Source organism: Oncorhynchus mykiss, chromosome 25 (genome assembly GCF_013265735.2).
Source record: "Oncorhynchus mykiss isolate Arlee chromosome 25, USDA_OmykA_1.1, whole genome shotgun sequence".
Taxonomy (NCBI): domain Eukaryota; kingdom Metazoa; phylum Chordata; class Actinopteri; order Salmoniformes; family Salmonidae; genus Oncorhynchus; species Oncorhynchus mykiss.
In genome coordinates this window covers 14474014-14494287 of record NC_048589.1, presented here as the reverse complement: position 1 = coordinate 14494287, position 20274 = coordinate 14474014, and the positions used below count along the sequence as shown (strand labels likewise).

At 42.5% G+C, this 20274-nt stretch overlaps 1 protein-coding gene across 4 annotated transcripts in view; it reads right to left on the bottom strand.

Annotated features, from left to right (window-relative positions):
* Positions 1–20274, bottom strand: part of LOC110505397 (rho guanine nucleotide exchange factor 10) — a 92065-nt gene that overhangs the window by 27507 nt on the left and 44284 nt on the right. For 2 of the 4 annotated variants that reach the window (XM_021584588.2, XM_021584590.2), the window contains 5 exons: positions 18981–19084; positions 18352–18473; positions 18076–18162; positions 15413–15642; positions 15110–15267 (listed from right to left, as the gene is read on the bottom strand). In XM_021584588.2, coding sequence (XP_021440263.2) covers positions 15110–15267; positions 15413–15642; positions 18076–18162; positions 18352–18473; positions 18981–19084 — 701 coding nt within the window. The remainder of the gene's footprint in view (positions 1–15109; positions 15268–15412; positions 15643–18075; positions 18163–18351; positions 18474–18980; positions 19085–20274) is intronic. The other 2 variants (XM_021584589.2, XM_021584591.2) reach the window with 1 other exon arrangement.

Below are 20274 nucleotides of genomic sequence, written 5' to 3'. Positions count from 1 at the left end.
TAAGCTGTCCTGCTCCTTCACTGACTTTTCCTAAACGTTTGTATTTTACACTAATTTGCGCTAATTTTTCTGAATTTTGAAATTACAAACAGAAAAGTATTAAAAGTAGTTAGCCTTTTTACTTGTAGGATGTTGGTACCGAGCCAGCTGCTAATGCATCTCTCTCTCCTCACTGAATGACAAATGGATGATAATTGTGCACCTTACTTCACAATTGAATTAGTCCAAATTGAATGATAAAGTGGGGGAAGAGGTTGATTTTATTTAGAAAAACAAGTGTAATGATGAGTTTGTGTAATTCCTATTAAATCAGCAGCAAATCATTTGACCGTGTGCCTTAAAAATAAGCTGTCATTAGTTTTTTTTTTACTATAACTCTATTACTAGGGCTGTTACAGTTACCGTATTTACCGTCCCACCGGAAGTCACGAGTCATGACGGCACTCAAATTTCATGTGACCGTTTAGTAACGGTAACTAGGCTTCTCTAAGCTCTGATGCTGCGGATGGTCATTAGTAGCCTACCAAACTTACTAACTACCTGGTACTCAGCACTCTATTGTCCCTCTAAAATCACTGACATCAATGCAAATGTAATCAAAAATCCATGAGCTCATGTGGCGCAACATTTCTATAGGCTATGCAATTGTGGACTAAAACAGAGTGATGGCCTCTTAAAAAGAAGCGTTCTATAGGCTAGGCCTACTATATTTATTTCTCAACCTTCCTAATATTAAGCACATCACTTCTCTTTAAAAACAGGAATAGGCCTCCCGGGTGTCGCAGTGGTCTAGGGCACTACGTGACACCAGAGGGACTCTGGGTTCGTGCCCGGGCTCTGTTGCAGCCGGCCGCGACCGGGAGGTCCATGGGGCGATGCACAATTGGCATAGCGTCGTCCGGGTTAGGGAGGGTTTGGCCGGTAGGGATATCCTTGTCTCATCGCGCACTAGCGACTCCTGTGGTGGGCCGGGAACAGTGCACGCTAACCAGGTCGCCAGGTGCATGGTGTTTCCTCCGACACATTGGTGCGGTTGGCTACCGGGTTGGATGCGCGCTGTGTTAAGAAGCAGTGCGGCTTGATCGGGTTGTGTTTCGGAGGACGCATGGCTTTCGACCTTCCCCTCTCCCGAGCCCGTACGGGAGTTGCAGCAACGAGACAAGACTAACTACTACCAATTGGATTTATAAAAAAGGAATATAGCCTATGAAAAAAGCGTCCTCCTTTCGCTATTTAAGTGCATAGATGACATGTATTTATTTTTCACTGCCCCCGTTTTGAATATTTATTTCTTGCACCTCGGAATTGGATAAAGACGTGCGCAGTTGCGTTCCCAATGTGTCTGTCTTCACTTGTAGCCTGTGAGAAAGACCGGATCATGTGACAGAGCCATGTGAGTGGGAGGTGCTTCGGCACGTAGCAAGGAGAAGGGAATTATAATTATTATATACAGCTCAAGGGCACAACGGCCACTGGCCGCAAAAGGCATACTAAAGTTACATAAAATAACTCTAAATTAAGCATATAGGAGTACATGTTTCTTTGCTAACCGCTCAACACAGAATAGCCGCACGTGGGCACACCCTCAAATCGATAGGAGAAAATATATTTTATATTTTATTCAGCTATGTTCGATTGTATTCTTCGTACTATAAAATAATGGGACGGAATTCTAAGCAAATATTGTCTGCTAAATGAACTAGTGTAACCCACAGCCATATGGCATAGACAGATGAAGGGCCTAACATAAGGAAAATGCAGAGTAAGCTATTCTGTTCTTCTGAAATAGACATTTTCTTTATATCATGTTTCTTTAGACCCGTCTAAAATATATAATGGATTTATTGTGATGGTGTAGGCCAGTGGTTGCCAAACTTTGTAATAGTAGTCCCATGCCCTTTCAAACACCTCCAGCTGCATACCCCCTCTAGCACCAGGGTCAGCGCACTCTCAAAAATGTTGTTTTTTGCCATCATTGTAAGCCTGCGACACACACACACACTACATTTCTTAAACATAAGAGTGTGAGTTTGTCACTTCCCACTTGACGGGTTGTGACAAAGAGCTCTTAAAGGGCCAGGGCACAAATAATACTCAGTAATTTTGCTTTTTATTTAGCCATCTTACATATAAAACTTTATTTGTTCAGCAAACATTGTGAATAACTCACCACAGGTTAATGAGAAGGGTCTGCTTAGAAGGGATGCACATAACTCTGCAATGTATTAAATAATTTTCCACACAGTCTGCCTGTATTTAGTTCTCATGCTAGTGAGGGCCGAGAATCCACTCTCACATACAGTTGAAGTCAGAAGTTTAGATTAGGTTGGAGTCATTAATACTCATTTTTCAACCACTCCACAAATTTCTTGTTAACAAACTAGTTTTGGCAAGTTAGTTACGGCATCTACTTTGTGCATGACACAAGTCATTTTTCTAACAACTGTTTACAGACAGATTATTTCACTTATAATTCACAGTATCACAATTCCAGTGGGTCAGAAGTTTACATACACTAAGTTAACTGTGCCTTTAAACAGCTTGGAAAATTCCAGAAAACGATGTCATGGCTTTAGAACCTTCTGATAGGCTGATTGACATTTGAGTCAATTGGAGGTGTACCTGTGGATGTATTTCAAGGCCTACCTTCAAACTCAGTGCCTCTTCGCTTGACATCATGGGAAAATCAAAAGAAATCAGCCAAGACCTCAGGCAAGAATTGGAGACCTCCACAAGTCTGGTTCTGTCTCCTAGAGATGAACATACTTTTGTGCGAAAAGTGCAAATCAATCCCAGAACAGCAAAAGGACCTTGTGAAGATTCTGGAGGAAACCGGTAAAAAAGTATCTATACCCATAGTAAAACCAGTCCTATATCGACATAACCTGGAAGGCAGGAAGAAGCCACGGCTCCAAAACCAACATTTAAAAAAGCCAGACTACGGCTTGCACATGGGGACAAAGATGATACTTTTTGGAGAAATGTCCTCTGGGCTGATGAAACAAAAATATAACTATTTGGCTATAATGACCATCGTTATGTTCAAAGGAAAAAGGGGGAGGCTTGCAAGCCGAAGAATACCATCCCAACCGTGAAGCACGGGGCTGGCAGCATCATGTTGTGGGAGTGCTTTGCTGCAGGAGGGACTGGTGCACTTCACAAAATAGATGGCATCATGAGGTTGGAAAAGTATGTGGGTATATTGAAGCAACATCAAGACATCAGTCAGGAAGTTAAAGCTTGGTCGCAAATGGGTCTTCAAAATGGACAATGACCCCAAGCATTCTTCCAAAGTTGTGGCAAAATGGCTTAAGGACAACAAAGTCAAGGTATTGGAGGGTCCATCACAAAGCCCGGACCTCAATCCTATTGAAGATTTGTGGGCAGAACTGAAAAAGTGTGTGTGAGCAAGGAGGCCTACAAACTTGACTAAGTTATATCAGCTCTGTCAGGAGGAATGGGCCAACATTCATCCAACTTATTGTTGGAAGTTTGTGGAAGGATACCCGAAACGTTTGCCCCAAGTTAAACTATTTAAAGGCAATGCTACCAAATACTAATTGAGTGCATGTAAACTTCTGGGAATGTAATGAAAGGAATGAAAGCTTTAATAAATAATTCTCTACTATTATTCTGACATTTCACATTCTTAAAATAAAGTGGTGATCCTAGTGACCTAAGACAGGGAATTTTCACTAAGATTAAAATGTCCGGAATTGTGAAAAACTGAGTTTAAATGTACTTGGCTAAGGTGTATGTAAACTTCCGACTTCAACTGTAGGTACGTGGTTGCAAAGATCATCGGAGTCTTAACAGCACAGTTTGCCAAGTCAGGATACTCTGAGCGCAGCCCAATCCAGAATTCTGAGAGTGGCTTCTGATTAAATTACATTTTCACAGAACCGCTTGTTGCCCTTTCGATGAGGCTCTCTTGTTCAGATTTCGGTAAGTGGACTGAAGGCAGGGCATGAAAAGGATAACGAATCCAGTTGTTTGTGTCACCCATTTCGGGAAAGTACCTGCATAATTGCACACCCAACTCATTCAGGTGCTTCGCTATATCACATTTGACATTGTTCGTAAGTTGAGTTCATTTGCACACAAAAAAATCATACAATGATGGAAAGACCTGCGTGTTGTCCTTGTTAATGCAGACAGAAAAGAGCACCAACTTCTTAATCATAGCCTCAATTTTGTCCCGCACATGGAATATAGTTGCGGAGAGTCCCTGTAATCCTAGATTCAGATCATTCAGGCGAGAAAAAACATCACCCAGATAGACCAGTCGTGTGAGAATCTCGTCATCATGCAAGCGACGAGTGAAGTGAAAATGGTCAGTAAAGACAACTTTAAGCTCGTCTCGCAATTAAAAAAAAAAAACGTGTCAATACTTTGCCCTTTGATAACCAGCGCACTTCTGTATGTTGTAAAAGCGTAACATGGTCGCTGCCCATATCATTGCAAAGTGCAGAAAATACACTAGAGTTCAGTGGCCTTGCTTTAACAAAGTTAACCATTTTCATTGTTGTGTCCAAAACATATTTCAAGCTGTCAGGCATTCCCTTGGCAGCAAGAGCCTCAATGGATGCTGCAGTATCCCCAAGTGGCGTCGGGAGCAACTGCTTGCACGCGCATTACCACTCCACTATGACTCCCTGTCATGGCTTTTGCGCCATCTGTACAGATACCAACACATCTTGACCAAAGTCCATTTGATGTCACAGAGCTATCCAGTACTTTGAAAATATACTCTCCTGTTGTCCTGGTTTGCAGAAGAGGATGCCTCCCTTAATTGACCCCCATAAACATAACAGACATATACCAGGAGCTGTGCCAGACCTGCCACGCCTGTTGACTCATCAAGCTGTGACGCATAGAATTCACTGGCTTTTAAGCGAAGCAGTAATTGTTTCAAAACATCTCCTGCCATGTCACTGCTGCGTTGTGAAACAATGTTGTTTGATGAAGGCATTGTTTGTATAGTTTTTTGGGGCCTTTTCCCCCAGCATTGTCCCAGCCATATCCACTGCAGCAGGAAGAATGAAGTCCTCCACAATAGTATGGGGCTTCCCTGTTTAAGCCACTCACTAGCTCACTATATAAAGACACTTCTAGCCCCTTCTTATTAATGGTATCTGTTGCTTTTATACATGTCTTACTACTCGAAAGTCATCTTAATTCTCACTCAAAAAACATATTTTTCAAATTGGCATGTTATGTTTCTAAATGTCTGCGCAAAAGGGAAGGTTTCATCGAGTTGTGAGATAGTACTTTTGCACATATAACAACACACTGTGGCTGAGGAAAGGCACTAGTCCCGATATAAGTGAACCCCAACGCAATGTAGTTATCATATTTGGCCTCTTCGATGGTCCAACGTCCCCGTCTGTTGTTCGGTGCTTTCCCGGGTAAGGGGGCAGTAGATCTTCGGCTGCATCAGATTCACCACTGTTAGTGTCCATGCTAGCTGGGCTAACAACAAATGTAGAATTACTGATGCTAGCATTGGATGTGCTCGTGGAAGCAGAACTTGTGTTGTCGACAGGTGCAGGTGGAGTACTGATGGCAGTAGCAGTACTACCAGTAGAGCTGGTATGTGTCTCTATGGATGCGGACCTTACTTTTTTTAACCATTCATCAATTTTCCAGCAAACGGAATGAGCAGCAGCTACGTTTGGCTACATACAGACCGTTAGTGGAATTCCCGCAAGAGAGTAACGGTTAATGTGATTGGATGTTAACTATTTGAGTATGCTATCGGTATTTGACATTGTGTTGTTATGTCGCTGAACTAGACGGTTTACATTTTATTTTTGGCAGTGGAATGAGGCTACTCAGGTGAGAGAAAAAAAACTCACCCAAATGTATAGCCCCCCTGTTGGATTTTTTTGGGAATACCTGGCTATATTACATGGATTTATTAGACTTTAAAATGTAGACGTTCCAAAAGGCTCTATCAGTAGGCTTGTAAGCTATGTGTGGAAGCCAGGATAGGCTAAATGTATTTATGTTAATTAACGGTCAATTACTGTGAAACCGGCAGTTATTTGCTTGACAATCACTGGCTGACAAAATGTAATGACCGCCCATCAATCACCCAATCACCGGCTGACAAAATGGAATGACCGCCCATCAATCACCCAATCACCGGCTGACAAAATGGAATGACCGCCCATCCCCGTCTACTGCATTACTAACTGAATGTATCGTAAAGGGAAATTAAAACATGTTACATGTGGCAGTAGGCATCAAGAATCATGCAAAACATATCCTTGAGTCCATCAAGCCAAGCAAACGATGCCAACCCACTGAATGAAATGACAAATGGATAGAATTGTACAAGTTACTTCAAATTAGGCCAAACTGAATGATGAGGGTGAAGAGGTTGATTTCATTTAGAACAACAATAGTGTAATGCTGAGTTTTGTGTTGTGCCTATTTATCAGCGTTGGCACTCAGTTAATAATTTGACCGCGCCTTGCGGATTTATACCACTCTTTTATGTTTTACTTTATAAAAAGAAGCTGTTACAGGGCTGTTTTATTTACTGTAATTCTATTACTACTCGAATATATTGTAAAGGAAACGAAAACATGGTATGTGTTGCAGTAGAATAATGCAAAAGAAATCCTTGACTCTATCCAACTTGATGAGAAGGAAACAAACGATGCCAGCCGACCCATCGAAACTACACCTAAACTATACCGAAACTAATTTCACACATAAGAGCTAGCCTATTAAATTGACAATAATCTGATGACTGACAACATTAGGCCTATCAGTTGTCAAAATTGTACATGAAGAGATGGTTCGCATCTGGTAATTTACAGATGCAAGGAAAGGTTCATCAATTTATCAAATCTTCCTGCAGAGTCACATGCAGGCAAAACATTTTGATTGCCATATAGTATCAGAAGATATCCTGTAATTTCTATTACACTTACCTTTGTCAAATAACGCTCATAACTCAAGAGGTGTAGCTCTATTTCTAAACATCACTATTTCTAAGAACATCCGTGTTGTCCATGCTCTGAGCACATGACCACATGACCACTCATGCGGCAGCATTGCTACTAAGAAAAAACTAGTAACAAACTGAAAATATGCTATTTATTTATGCAATTCATCCTTTAAAATGATCCATGCAAAATTATCCTTTTTGTTTAGCAATACAGCAAATGATTTCACCTGGTAGGTTATATATATATATATATATATATATATATATATATATATATATTTGCACTTCTACTTTGTCAAAAGAAGCTGTAACTAGATTTTATTTATTACTATAAATCCATTACTAATGAAATCTACAAATAAAGTTGATCAAATGGATTACACTAACAATTTTATTGTAAGAGAAGAAAAAAAATGGCTTTAGGCCTCATTTCTGTCTAGGATTTTGCAGAATTGTACAACACATATCCTTGACTATCTAAACAAATAACTATTGTTATTATACGAATTATTATTATTAATTAATTATTAATTATTATTAATTATTAATTATTATTATATGAATATTTCTTCATTCAATTCATTCTTTACAGTACACTGACCAAACGTATGTGGACACCAGCTCGTGGAACATCTCATTCCAGAATCACGGACATTAATATGGAGTAGGTCCCCCTTTGGTGCGATAACAGCCTCCACTCTTCTGGGAAGGCTTTCCAATACACGTTGGAACATTGCTGAGGTCAGGAGCTGATGTGGGGCAATTAAGCCTGGCTCGCAGTCGGCGTTTCAATTCATCCCAAAGGTGTTCGATGCTGATGAGGTCAGGGCTCCATGCAGGCCAGTCAAGTTCTTCCACACCTATCTCGACAAACCATTTCTGTATGGATCTCGCTTTGTGCACGGGGGCATTGTCATGCTGAAACAGGAAAGGGCCTTCCCCAAACAGTCCCAGAAATCAAACCCACTGACCTGGCGCAGCACCATGCTCTACCAACTGAGCTACAGAGCTAAATAAACACAGAACACTTGGGCATAAAACAAAAACGTTTTCATTTAAATATATTTGTATTTTGTGTTTGGTTAAGCTAATTTAGCTAGTACCATGGATGTAAGTATACCTATTTCAATTAACCGTAACAAAATGCTCTACAACAAAGCTTTCTTAGTGTCCAACAACCTTTCTCTACCCTTAACCTTGTTCTGAACATCTCCAAAACAATGGTCATGTGGTTTGGTAAGAATACCCCTCTTCCTCTTTCTACTGCAGCCCTCATCCTCCACATACAACACCCGTTCTGCCAGTCACATTCTGTTAAAGGTCCCCAAAGCACACACATCCCTGGGTCGCTCCTCTTTTCAGTTCGCTGCAGCTAGCAACTGGAACGAGCTGCAACAAACACTCAAACTGGACAGTTTCTCAATCTCTTCATTCAAAGACTTAATCATGGACAATCTTACTGACAGTTGTGGCTGCTTTGTGTGATGTATTGTTGTCTCTTCCTTCTTGACCTTTGTGCTGTTGACTGTGCCCAATAATGACTGTACCATGTTTTGTGCTGCTACCATGTTGTGTTGCCGTGTGTTGCTGCCTTGCTATGTTGTTGTCTTAGGTCTCTCTTTATGTAGTGTTGTCTCTCTCGTTGTGATGTGTGTTTTGTCCTATATTTATATTGTATTTATTTATTGATTTTAATCCTAGGCCCCCGTCCTTGCAGGAGGCCTTTTGATAGGCCGTCATTATAAATAAGAATTTGTTCTTAACTGACTTGCCTAGTTAAATAGAGGTTAAATAAAAAAAAACAGCATAGACCAACGACCACTGACGTTTGATTTTGTAAATTTTAAAAAAAGCAGCATCCAAAAAAAGATGTCCTGCTCCTTCCCTGACTTTTCCTAATTGTTTGTATTTTACACTGCTCATGTGTCATTTTTTAAAATTATCATCACAAACAGAAAAGTATTTAAAGCCTTTTTACCAGTTTCTTTCACACCTGGTCCTAACTTAACCCACCAAGTCAATGTGCTGTAGGATGTTGGTACCCAGCCACGTGCTAATGAGTCCGTCTCTCCTCACTGAACGAATGACAAATGGATGAATGGGTGGTAATTGCGCACCTTAACAATTTAATTTAAATTAGGCCGAACTGAATGAGATGTGATACCTCACATCTCAAAATAGGGCTACTTAATGTTAGATCCCTTACTTCAAAAGCAATTATAGCCAATGAACTAATCACTGATCATAATCTTGATGTGATTGGCCTGACTGAAACATGGCTTAAGCCTGATGAATTTACTGTGTTAAATGAGGCCTCACCTCCTGGCTACACTAGTGAACATATGCATCCCGCAAAGGCGGAGGTGTTGCAAAAAAAAAAAGAAAAAAAATGACGTTTTCATCTTTTGAGCTTCTAGTCATGAAATCTATGCAGCCTACTCAATCACTTTTTATAGCTACTGTTTACAGGGCTCCTGGGCCATATACAGTGTTCTTCATTGAGTTCCCTGAATTCCTATCGGACCTTGTAGTCATAGCAGATAATATTCTAATCTTTGGTGACTTTAATATTCACATGGAAAAGTCCACAGACCCACTCCAAAAGGCTTTCGGAGCCATCATCGACTCAGTGGGTTTTGTCCAACATGTCTCTGGACCCACTCACTCTCACAGTCATACTCTGGACCTAGTTTTGTCCCATGGAATAAATGTTGTGGATCTTAATGTTTTTCCTCATAATCCTGGACTATCGGACCACCATTTTATTACGTTTGCATTGCAACAAATAATCTGCTCAGACCCTAACCAAGGAACATCCAAAGTCGTGCTATAAATTCACAGACAACACAAAGATTCCTTGATGTCCTTCCAGATTCCCTTTGTCTACCCAAGGACGCCAGAGGACAAAAATCCGTTAACCACCTAACTGAGGAACTCAGTTTAACCTTGTGCAATACCCTAGATGCAGTTGCACCCCTAAAAACTAAAAACATTTCTCATAAGAAACTAGCTCCCTGGTACACAGAAAATACCTGAGCTCTGAAGCAAGCTTCCAGAAAATTGGAACGGAAATGGCGCCACACCAAACTGGAAGTCTTCCGACTAGCTTGGAAAGACAGTACCATGCAGTACCGAAGAGCCCTTACTGCTGCTCGATCATCCTATTTTTCTAACTGAATTGAGGAAAAAAAGAACAATCCAAAATTCCTTTTTGATACTGTCGCAAAGCTAACTAAAAAGCAGCATTCCCCAAGAGAGGATGGCTTTCACTTTAGCAGTGATAAATTCATGAACTTCTTTGAGGAAAAGATCATGATTATTAGAAAGCAAATTACGGACTCCTCTTTAAATCTGCGTATTCCTTCAAAGCTCAGTTGTCCTGAGTCTGCACAACTCTGCCAGGACCTAGGATCAAGAGAGACGCTCAAGTGTTTTAGTACTATATCTCTTGACACAATGATGAAAATAATCATGGCCTCTAAACCTTCAAGCTGCATACTGGACCCTTTTCCAACTAAACTACTGAAAGAGCTGCTTCCTGTGCTTGGCCTTCCTATGTTGAACATAATAAACGGCTCTCTATCCACCGGATGTGTACCAAACTCACTAAAAGTGGCAGTAATAAAGCCTCTCTTGAAAAAGCCAAACCTTGACCCAGAAAATATAAAAAACTAAAATCGGCCTATATCAAATCTTCCATTCCTCTCAAAAAAATTAGAAAAGGCTGTTGTGCAGCAACTCACTGCCTTCCTGAAGACAAACAATGTATACAAAATGCAGTCTGGTTTTAGACCCCATCATAGCACTGAGACTGCACTTGTGAAGGTGGTAAATTACATTTTAATGGCATCGGACCGAGGCTCTGCATCTGTCCTCGTGCTCCTAGACCTTAGTGCTGCTTTTGATACCATCGATCAACACATTCTTTTGGAGAGATTGGAAACCCAAATTGGTCTACACGGACAAGTTCTGGCCTGGTTTAGATCTTATCTGTCGGAAAGATATCAGTTTGTCTCTGTGAATGGTTTGTCCGCTGACAAATCAACTGTAAATGTCGATGTTCCTCAAGGTTCCGTTTTAGGACCACTATTGTTTTCACTATATATTTTACCTCTTGGGGATGTCATTCGAAAACATAATGTTAACTTTCACTGCTATGCGGATGACACACAGCTGTACATTTCAATGAAACATGGTGAAGCCCCAAAATTGCCCTTGCTAGAAGCATGTGTTTCAGACATAAGGAAGTGGATGGCTGCAAACTTTCTACTTTTAAATTTGGACAAAACAGAGATGCTTGTTCTAGGTCCCAAGAAACAAAGAGATCTTCTGTTGAATCTGACAATTAATCTTGATGGTTGTACAGTCGTCTCAAATAAAACTGAAGGACCTCGGCGTTACTCTGGACCCTGATCTCTCTTTTGAAGAACATATCAATACCATTTCAAGGACAGCTTTTTTCCATCTACGTAACATTGCAAAAATCAGAAACTTTCTGTCCAAAAATGATGCAGAAAAATTAATCCATGCTTTTGTCACTTCTAGGTTAGACTACTGCAATGCTCTACTTTCCGGCTACCTGGATAAAGCACTAAATGAACTTCAGTTAGTGCTAAATACGGCTGCTAGAATCCTGACTAGAACCAAAAAATGTGATCATATTATTCCAGTGCTAGCCTCCCTACACTGGCTTCCTGTCAAAGCAAGGGCTGATTAAGGTTTTACTGCTAACCTACAAAGCATTACATGGGCTTGCTCCTACCTATCTCTCTGTTTTGGTCCTGCCGTACATACCTACACGAGACGCAGGCCTCCTAATTGTCCCTAGAATTTCTAAGCAAACAGCTGGAGGCAGGGCTTTCTCCTATAGAGCTCAATTTTTATGGAACGGTCTGCCTACCCATGTCAGAGACGCAAACTCGGTCTCAACCTTTAAGTCCTTACTGAAGACTCATCTCTTCAGTGGGTCATATGATTGAGTGTAGTCTGGCCCAGGAGTGGGAAGGTGAACGGAAAGGCTCTGGAGCAACGAACCGCCCTTGCTGTCTCTGCCTGGCCGGTTCCCCTTTTTCCACTGGGATTCTCTGCCTTTAACCCTATTACAGGGGCTGAGTCACTGGCTTACTGGGGCTCTCTCATGCCGTCCCTGGGAGGGGTGCGTCACCTGAGTGGGTTGATTCACTGGTGTGGTCATCCTGTCTGGGTTGGCGCCCCTCCTTGGGTTGTGCCATGGCGGAGATCTTTGTGGGCTATACTCAGCCTTGTCTCAGGATGGTAAGTTGGTGGTTGAAGATATCCCTCTAGTGGTGTGGGGGCTGTGCTTTGGCAAAGTGGGTGGGGTTATATCCTTCCTGTTTGGCCCTGTCCGGGGGTGTCCTCGGATGGGGCCACAGTGTCTCCTGACCCCTCCTGTCTCAGCCTCCAGTATTTATGCTGCAGTAGTTTATGTGCCGGGGGGCTAGGGTCAGTTTGTTATATCTGGAGTACTTCTCCTGTCCTATTCAGTGTCCTGTGTGAATTTAAGTGTGCTTTCTCTAATTCCTCTCTCTCGGAGGACCTGAGCCCTAGGACCATGCCCCAGGACTACCTGACATGATGAATCCTTGCTGTCCCCAGTCCACCTGGCCGTGCTGCTGCTCCAGTTTCAACTGTTCTGCCTTATTATTATTCGACCGTGCTGGTCATTTATGAACATTTGAACATCTTGGCCATGTTCTGTTATAATCTCCACCCAGCCACCCCACATAGCCTGGTTCCTCTCTAGGTTTCTTCCTAGGTTTTGGCCTTTCTAGGGAGTTTTTCCTAGCCACTGTGCTTCTACACCTGCATTGCTTGCTGTTTGGGGTTTTAGGCTGGGTTTCTGTACAGCACTTTGAGATATCAGCTGATGTACGAAGGGCTATATAAATAAATTAGATTTGATTTGATTTAAAGAGGGTAAAGAGGTTGATTTAATTTATAAAGACAGTGTAAGGAGTTTGTGTATTGCCTATTTACCAGCAGCAAATCATTTGACCATGTGCCTTGGGTGTTGATACCATTCTCTGACATTTTACTTTACAAAAATAAGCTGTTACAGGACTGCTTATTATAACTATTACTAATCCAATTTATTGTAAGGGAAACTAACAGGAAAGGGCCGTCCCCAAACTGTTGCCACAAAGTTGGAAGCACAGAATCGTCTAGAATGTCATTGTCTGCTGTAGAGTTAAGATTTCCCTTCACTGGAACTAAGGGATCTAGCCTGAACCATGAAAAACAGCCACATACCATTATTCCTCCTCCACCAAACTTTACAGTTGGCACACTATGCATTGGGGCAGTTAGCGTTCTCCTGGCATCCGCCAACCCAGATTTGTCCGTCGAACTGCCAGATAGTGAAGTGTGATTCATCAATGGCAGTGAGCTTTACACCACTCCAGCTGACGCTTGGCATTGCACAAAGTGATCTTAGGCTTGTGTGCGGCTCCTCCGAATTGGAAACCCATTTCATGAAGCTCCCGACGAACAGTTATTGTGCTGACGTTGCTTCTAGAGGCAGTTTGCAACTCGGTAGTGAGTGTTCCAACCGAGGACAGACAATTTATGCGCTTCAGCACTCAGCGGTCTCGTTCAGTGAGCTTGTGTGGCTTACCACTTTGAGCTAGTTGAGCTGTTGTTGCTCCTAAACATTTGCACTTCACAATAACAGCACTTACAGTTGACTAGGGCAGGTCTTGCAGGGCAGAAATTTGTTGAAAAAGTGGCGTCCTGTGACGGTGCCACATTGATGATCTCGGAGCTCTTCAGTAAGGCCATTCTCATGCCAATATTTGTGTATGGAGATTGTATGGCTGTGTGCTCATTTTTATACACCCGTCAGCAACGGGTTTGTGTATTACCTGAAATCTTTGACATTTTTTATATCACATTTACATAAGTATTCAGACCCTTTACTCAGTACTTTGTAGAAGCACCTTTGGCAGTGATTACAGCATCATGTCTTCTTGGGTATGACGCTACAAGCTTGGCACACCTGTATTTGGGGAGTTTGTCCCATTCTTCTTTGCAGATTCTCTCAAGCTCCGTCAAGTTGGATGGCGAGCATTGCTGCACAGTTATTTTCTGGTCTCTCCAGAGATGTTCGATCAGGTTCAAGTCCGGGCTCTGGCTGGGCCACTAAAGTACATTGAGACTTGTCCTGAAGCCACTCCTGCGTTGTCTTGGCTGTATGCTTAGGGTCATTGTCCTGTTGGAAGGTGAACCTTTGCCCCAGTCGGAGGTCCTTAGCACTCTGGAGCATGTTTTCATCAAGGGTCTCTTTGTATTGTGTTCCTTTCATCTTTCCCTCGATCCTGACTAGTCTCCCAGTCCCTGCCTCTGAAGAACATCCCCACAGCATGATGCTGCCACCACCATGCTTCACCGTAGGGATGGTGCCAGGTTTCCTTCAGACATGAATCTTGGCACTCAGGCCAAAGAGTTCAATCTTGGTTTCATCAGACCAGAGAATCTTGTTTCTCATGGTCTGAGAATCTTTAAGTGCCTTTTGCTCGAGCCCCTGAACAATGAATGTAAATCTCCCCCCTTCGATCCCGCCTCAACCGACCATCTGCCAGCGCGACGGAGTCAACTCCAAGCGTGCTGTCATGTGCCTTTTACTGACTTTTGTCTGGCCACTCTACCATAAAGGCGTGATTAGTGGAGTGCTGCAGAGATGGTTGTCCTTCTGAAGATTCTCCCATCTCCACAGAGGAACTCCAGAGCTCTGTCAGAGTGACCATTGGGTTCTTGGTCACCTCCCTAAGCAAGGCCATTCTTATTTATTTATTATATATATATATATATATAAACGCTTTGCCAATATGTGGTGTTGTGTGTAGATTGCTGAGGATTTTTTTTAAATGTAATCCATTTAAGAATAAGGCTGTAACGTAACACAATGTGAAATACGTCAAGGGGTCTGAATACTTTCCAAAGGCACTGTATAGTGTAGTTTATGCACTATTTATCAACCATCGGTGCTCATGTTTGCTGCACCTTGCGGGTTGATATGCATCTGACGCATATGCTAAAGGTAACAACCCGGCAACGTTCTCTAGCGGGTGTTTATAGGCGGAAAGGCAGTTCTAGTGTTAAGAGACAGACAGCCTTCAGAACAAGCCTCACCTTGTGCTCTGGAGTAGATGGCAACTGAGCCACTCACAAGGCCAGCGTATAAACACTGCTTCTTGTGCACCAGGCTGGTCACGGTGGACTTGTCGAGGATGAAGAAGTGTTGGAGACGCACCTTCTTGGACTGCTGGCTGCTCTTATAGACTATGATACTGCAGAGAGGCAGAGAAAGGTTGTGAAGTGATTTCATGAGTTGTGTTTCTAAATCAAATACAATAAAATCAATGAGTAGATTTATTTAGCTGACAGCAGAACCCAGAGTATGCTATGACTACATTATCTGTTGACATCACATACCTGCCCTCCTCCATGCCCAGGCAGACAGTAGGGTTGTCACTGGCCTTCCCCACTAAGGAGAGGTTATTTTCGGGGTTCCCCATCCTATTCTCCTGGGTACTCTGCTCCATGGGTACATAAGCCATGCACAGGATCCGAGACTCCACATTGAAACACTCTGTCACCTTGGGGCTGGAGTTCTGCATGGCCACGATGGCTATCTGACCCATCTGGTTGGTGCAGCTCGCCACCTGAACAGGGGTTAGGAGTAGTAACAGTTAGGAGTAGGGAAATACGTTTTTCATGACCACATGACCTGACCAGGAAAGACTCCATGCACCAGCTAGAAAATACAATCTTTTCTACAGAGCTTTCTAATTCTGACCTCATCAGGGGTTGTGATATAATAGATAAAATGGGGAAACAACAACCACGACAACAAACATTAACAACGCTTTTAACCACTCCAGCAGACAACTGTACAGCAGACTGACCAATAGGAGCGTAGAGTGGGAGAGAACAGCCCTCTCAAATCCAGGCCAACAGTGAGTCATTTACAATGGAAAAGTGGGAGCCGTCATTGTAATGAGAACAGTCCATCCCTGGAGTACATTTGGAGTCACAGAACTGTGGATGTGTTATCCCTGCCGCTGAAGTAAATACACACAGCTAAGAGGCTCTCAAACTGATACATACAGTAAATATGCCACTGGTTCAGAGTTATAGCTCATGAATGAAAGGGCCTCTGTTCAATATTTAATTCCGATCTCACGGAGTGGAAGAAAGCTTTTTTTAAATAGGGATTTAAAGCCGATGAGTAAAATGGCTACTCGCAATAATTGGCACTGGTTACAAATCAAATCAAAGTTTGTCACGTGCGCCAAATACAACAGGTACAGTGAAATACTTACTTACAGGTTCTAACCAACAGTGCAAAAAAGGTATTACGTGAACAATAGGTAAGAAATAAAAACAGTAAAAAGACAGTGAAAAACAACAGTAGTGAGGCTATAATAGTAGCGAGGCTACATACAGACACCGGTTAGTCGGGCTGATTGAGGTAGCGTGAACATGTAGATATGGTTAAAGTGACTATGCACATATGACGAACAGAGAGTAGCAGTAGCGTAAAAGAGGGGTTGGTGGGTGGCGGGACACAATGCAGATAGCCCGGTTAGCCAATGTGTGGGAGCACTGGTTGGTCGGGTCAATTGAGGTAGTATGTATATGAATGTACAGATAAAGTGAATATGCATATATGATAAACAGAGAGTAGCAGCTGCATAAAAGAGGGGTTTGGGGGGGGGGGCACACAATACAAATAGTCCGGGTAGCCATTTGATTAACTGTTCAGGAGTCTTATGGCTTGGGGGTAAAAACTGTTGAGAAGCCTTTTTGTCCTAGACTTGGCACTCCGGTACTACTTGCCATGCGGTAGTAGTGAGAACAGTCTATGACTGGTGTGGCTGGGGTCTTTGAAAATTTTTAGGGCCTTCCTCTGACACCACCTGTTGTAGAGGTCCTGGATGGCAGGCAGCTTAGCCACAGTGATGTACTGGGTCGTACGCAGTACCCTCTGTCGTGCCTTGCGGTCGGAGGCCGAACGGATTTAAGTTTCCCGGCATTAAAGTCTCCGGCCACTAGGAGCACCGCCTCTGGGTGAGTGGTTTCCTGTTTGCTTATTTCCTTATACAGCTGACTGAGTGGTCTTAGTGCCAGAATCCGTCTGTGGTGGTAAATAAACAGCCACAAAAAGTGTAGCTGAAAACTCTAGGCAAGTAGAGTGGCCTGCAATTTATCACAAGATACTCAGGCAAGCAAAATCTAGAGACTTCCTTGGATTGTGCACCAGCTGTTGTTTACAAATATGCACAGACCACACCCCCCCCCTCCCACTACCGGAGTGTGCTGTTCTATCTTGCCGGTGCAGCGTATATCCCGCTAGCTGAATATCCATGTCAACATTCAGCCACGACTCTGTGAAACATAGGATATTACAGTTGATGTTCCGTTGGTAGGACATTCGTGATTGTACCTCGTCTAATTTATTGTCCAATGATTGCATGTTGGCAAGTAATATTGCCGACTTCTGCGGATCCTCATGAGGCATCCCGCTCTGTGTCCTCTGTAGCTGCGTCACCTCCTCTTGCAAATAACTGGGATGTTGGTCTTGTCGGGTGTTCGGGGAATGTCCTGTGCGTCCTGCTTGAAGAAAAAATCTTCATCTAATCCGAGGTGAGTGATCCCTGTCCTGATATCCAAAAGCTCTTCATCTAATCCGAGGTGAGTGATCCCTGTCCTGATATCCAGAAGCTCTTCATCTAATCCGAGGTGAGTGATCCCTGTCCTGATATCCAAAAGCTATTTTTTTGCCACAAGATACGGTTGCAGAAACATTATGTACAAAATAAGTTACAAATAACGCAGGGAAAAAACATAATAGCACAATTGGTTGGGCACCCGTGAAACTGCTGCCATTTCTTTCGGCGCCATTTTAGTCAAAAAAGCACAACAGACCTAAGTTGGCATCATTTGTAATGCAATGATGTACATACATGGATGTCCATGCTGTCCATTGACAATCTCTTTTATAACATATTTGACTTCAATTGTTGTTTAGACCTTATTACCAAGGGTTCAAGTAAAGTGCCATCAAATGATAGAAAGCCAGGTGTCTTACTCACCCACACACAGCCGTGTCCGAGTGCAGGTGTGTCTGCTGTGCTCCCTATGTTGATGTGGGGCTCGGGGTTATGGACCGCACACTCCACCTGACAGAGATAAAGAGAAACAGACTTACACATGTAAAGTGAAGAGTGGTGTACGTAGATTGTACTAGTTTCCTACATGGCATTGTAACTGATTGATGCTTGATGCGGTCAAGGGATAGGTCATCTTTAGATGGAGCCATTGACCCTGCCCATGGCTGACAGAGGTGGTATGGGGGAGGTGATGCCCACCTTGAACTCCTGTAGTTTGGACATGACCACAGGCATCTGCCTGAGCAGGAGAGGATGTTTCTGCTTCTTGATCTGGTTACCATCATCCTCCGCAAAGAACCAGCCCTGCAGATTGTCCTCCTCTGTTAACACACACACACACGTAATTTCATTTCTAAGAGGAACACCATCTCCAGTGTGGAGCAGTGATCCTAAATTCAAACCGTGAAATATGACATTTCCAAATATGTTACATAACACCCAATTCCATAATCTGAACACCAGATTCAGAAGTTATAACTGTACAATCCATTTTACAGTCCAATGAGCCAGGGATGGAAAAAAAGTGAATTTCAACTCATGATATTTGCTTGGTAAAACACTGATTTTTAAATACCCATTGCTATGCAACTAAACCTTGAGTTTGGAAATGAGCCACGAAGCCAGTGGCAGTTTAAAATAATCACAAGTGGAAAAGGGCAGTGAGGCAGAGAGAGGCTGTCCCCGCTGCATACACTCACTACAGTCCTCTATGGAACTACAAAGTGACAAGAGGCAGGGGGGAGAAGCAATAGGGAACACTAAATATCCAACACAAACAGACAGAGCATTGGGTCTTTGATTGTGACTGAGGCCAGACTAAGACATACCCAGAGCCAGCTTGGCCATCTGCAGGTTACTGATCCAGGACTGTTTGATGGCTGGAGAGAAGGTATTGAACACAGCAGAAAAGTTTGTGGCCCTGCCAGACCTGCTAAGAGGGAGAGAGAGAGAAAGAGAGCGAGAGCAAGCGATAAATTAGACAGCAGTGTTGAGACAGTGACAGTATCCACTAGATAGAGTCTGTTGCATAGAGATTGAATCCTGGAGTGTATTAACGGTTCTGCATCACGACATTCACTTCAATTTATTTTTTAATAATCAGCAAATAGCAGGAACAGCACATTCTAGTGGTCAGAACCTCGTAATATCAGGATGTGAGATGGGACATAAGCCCAACAATTTTAATGACTAATACATTACATAAGATGAAGATACTACTTGACAAATATATAGAGAGCTGTCACTATATACTCGTTGTTGTTGGGGGGGGGGGGGGGGGGGGGGCTGTCCAATCAGGGCGCAATCAATTTGCTTAATTTCTCAGAGATCAAACTATATATTTCAACAAAATAATTTTTCCGGAATGCTTATCTTATCCGTTTCTAACTACAGAACAAATCAGAGATGGTGGGTGTCATGGCTTGCTGTCGGGGGAGGGGAATCTGTGTGACCTTAACAGCTGAAAGGACATGTGATCCTGCTCTCGTTAGGGGCTTTTCTCATTGGCAAAAGTTGAAGGAGGCAGCGCACTGACATTTCAGTTGACATAATATGTACATGAACTTTTAAATTCACATCCACAAAGGAACGTCATGTGGGTTTGGCGCTAGGCAACGGACATTTACCGTAACAATCCCTATAAAATATCCCAGTACAGGCACTAGCCAGCATGCCTCAACTATGTACGCGACTTTTCATCTTAACCATATTACACGATTGAAAAACGGAACCAAACCACATCACACTCTTGAATAACACAACAATACACACGGACGTGCAGAAAATAAAAAGGTTTATAAATAAAAGGGTTTATTTTCTCGTCTGAAGGCTATACTCATTACATTTTAGCTTCAAGACAAAAGCAGAATTGCTAACAGCCGGTCTTCATCAAGTAACGTTAGCCTATCAAAAATAAAAAAATTAGGCCTACAATCCCTCTCATACAAATATAAAAGTACAGTAGGGCTAGCTGACTTAAAACATTACTTCATCAGGCTTCCTTTTTATAAATATCAAATCATTTGGCCTACATGTGGTCAAAGCTAATTGCGTCTGAAAATGTGGGTATAATATACAGTTGAAGTTGGAAGTTTACATACACCTTAGCCAAATACATTTAAA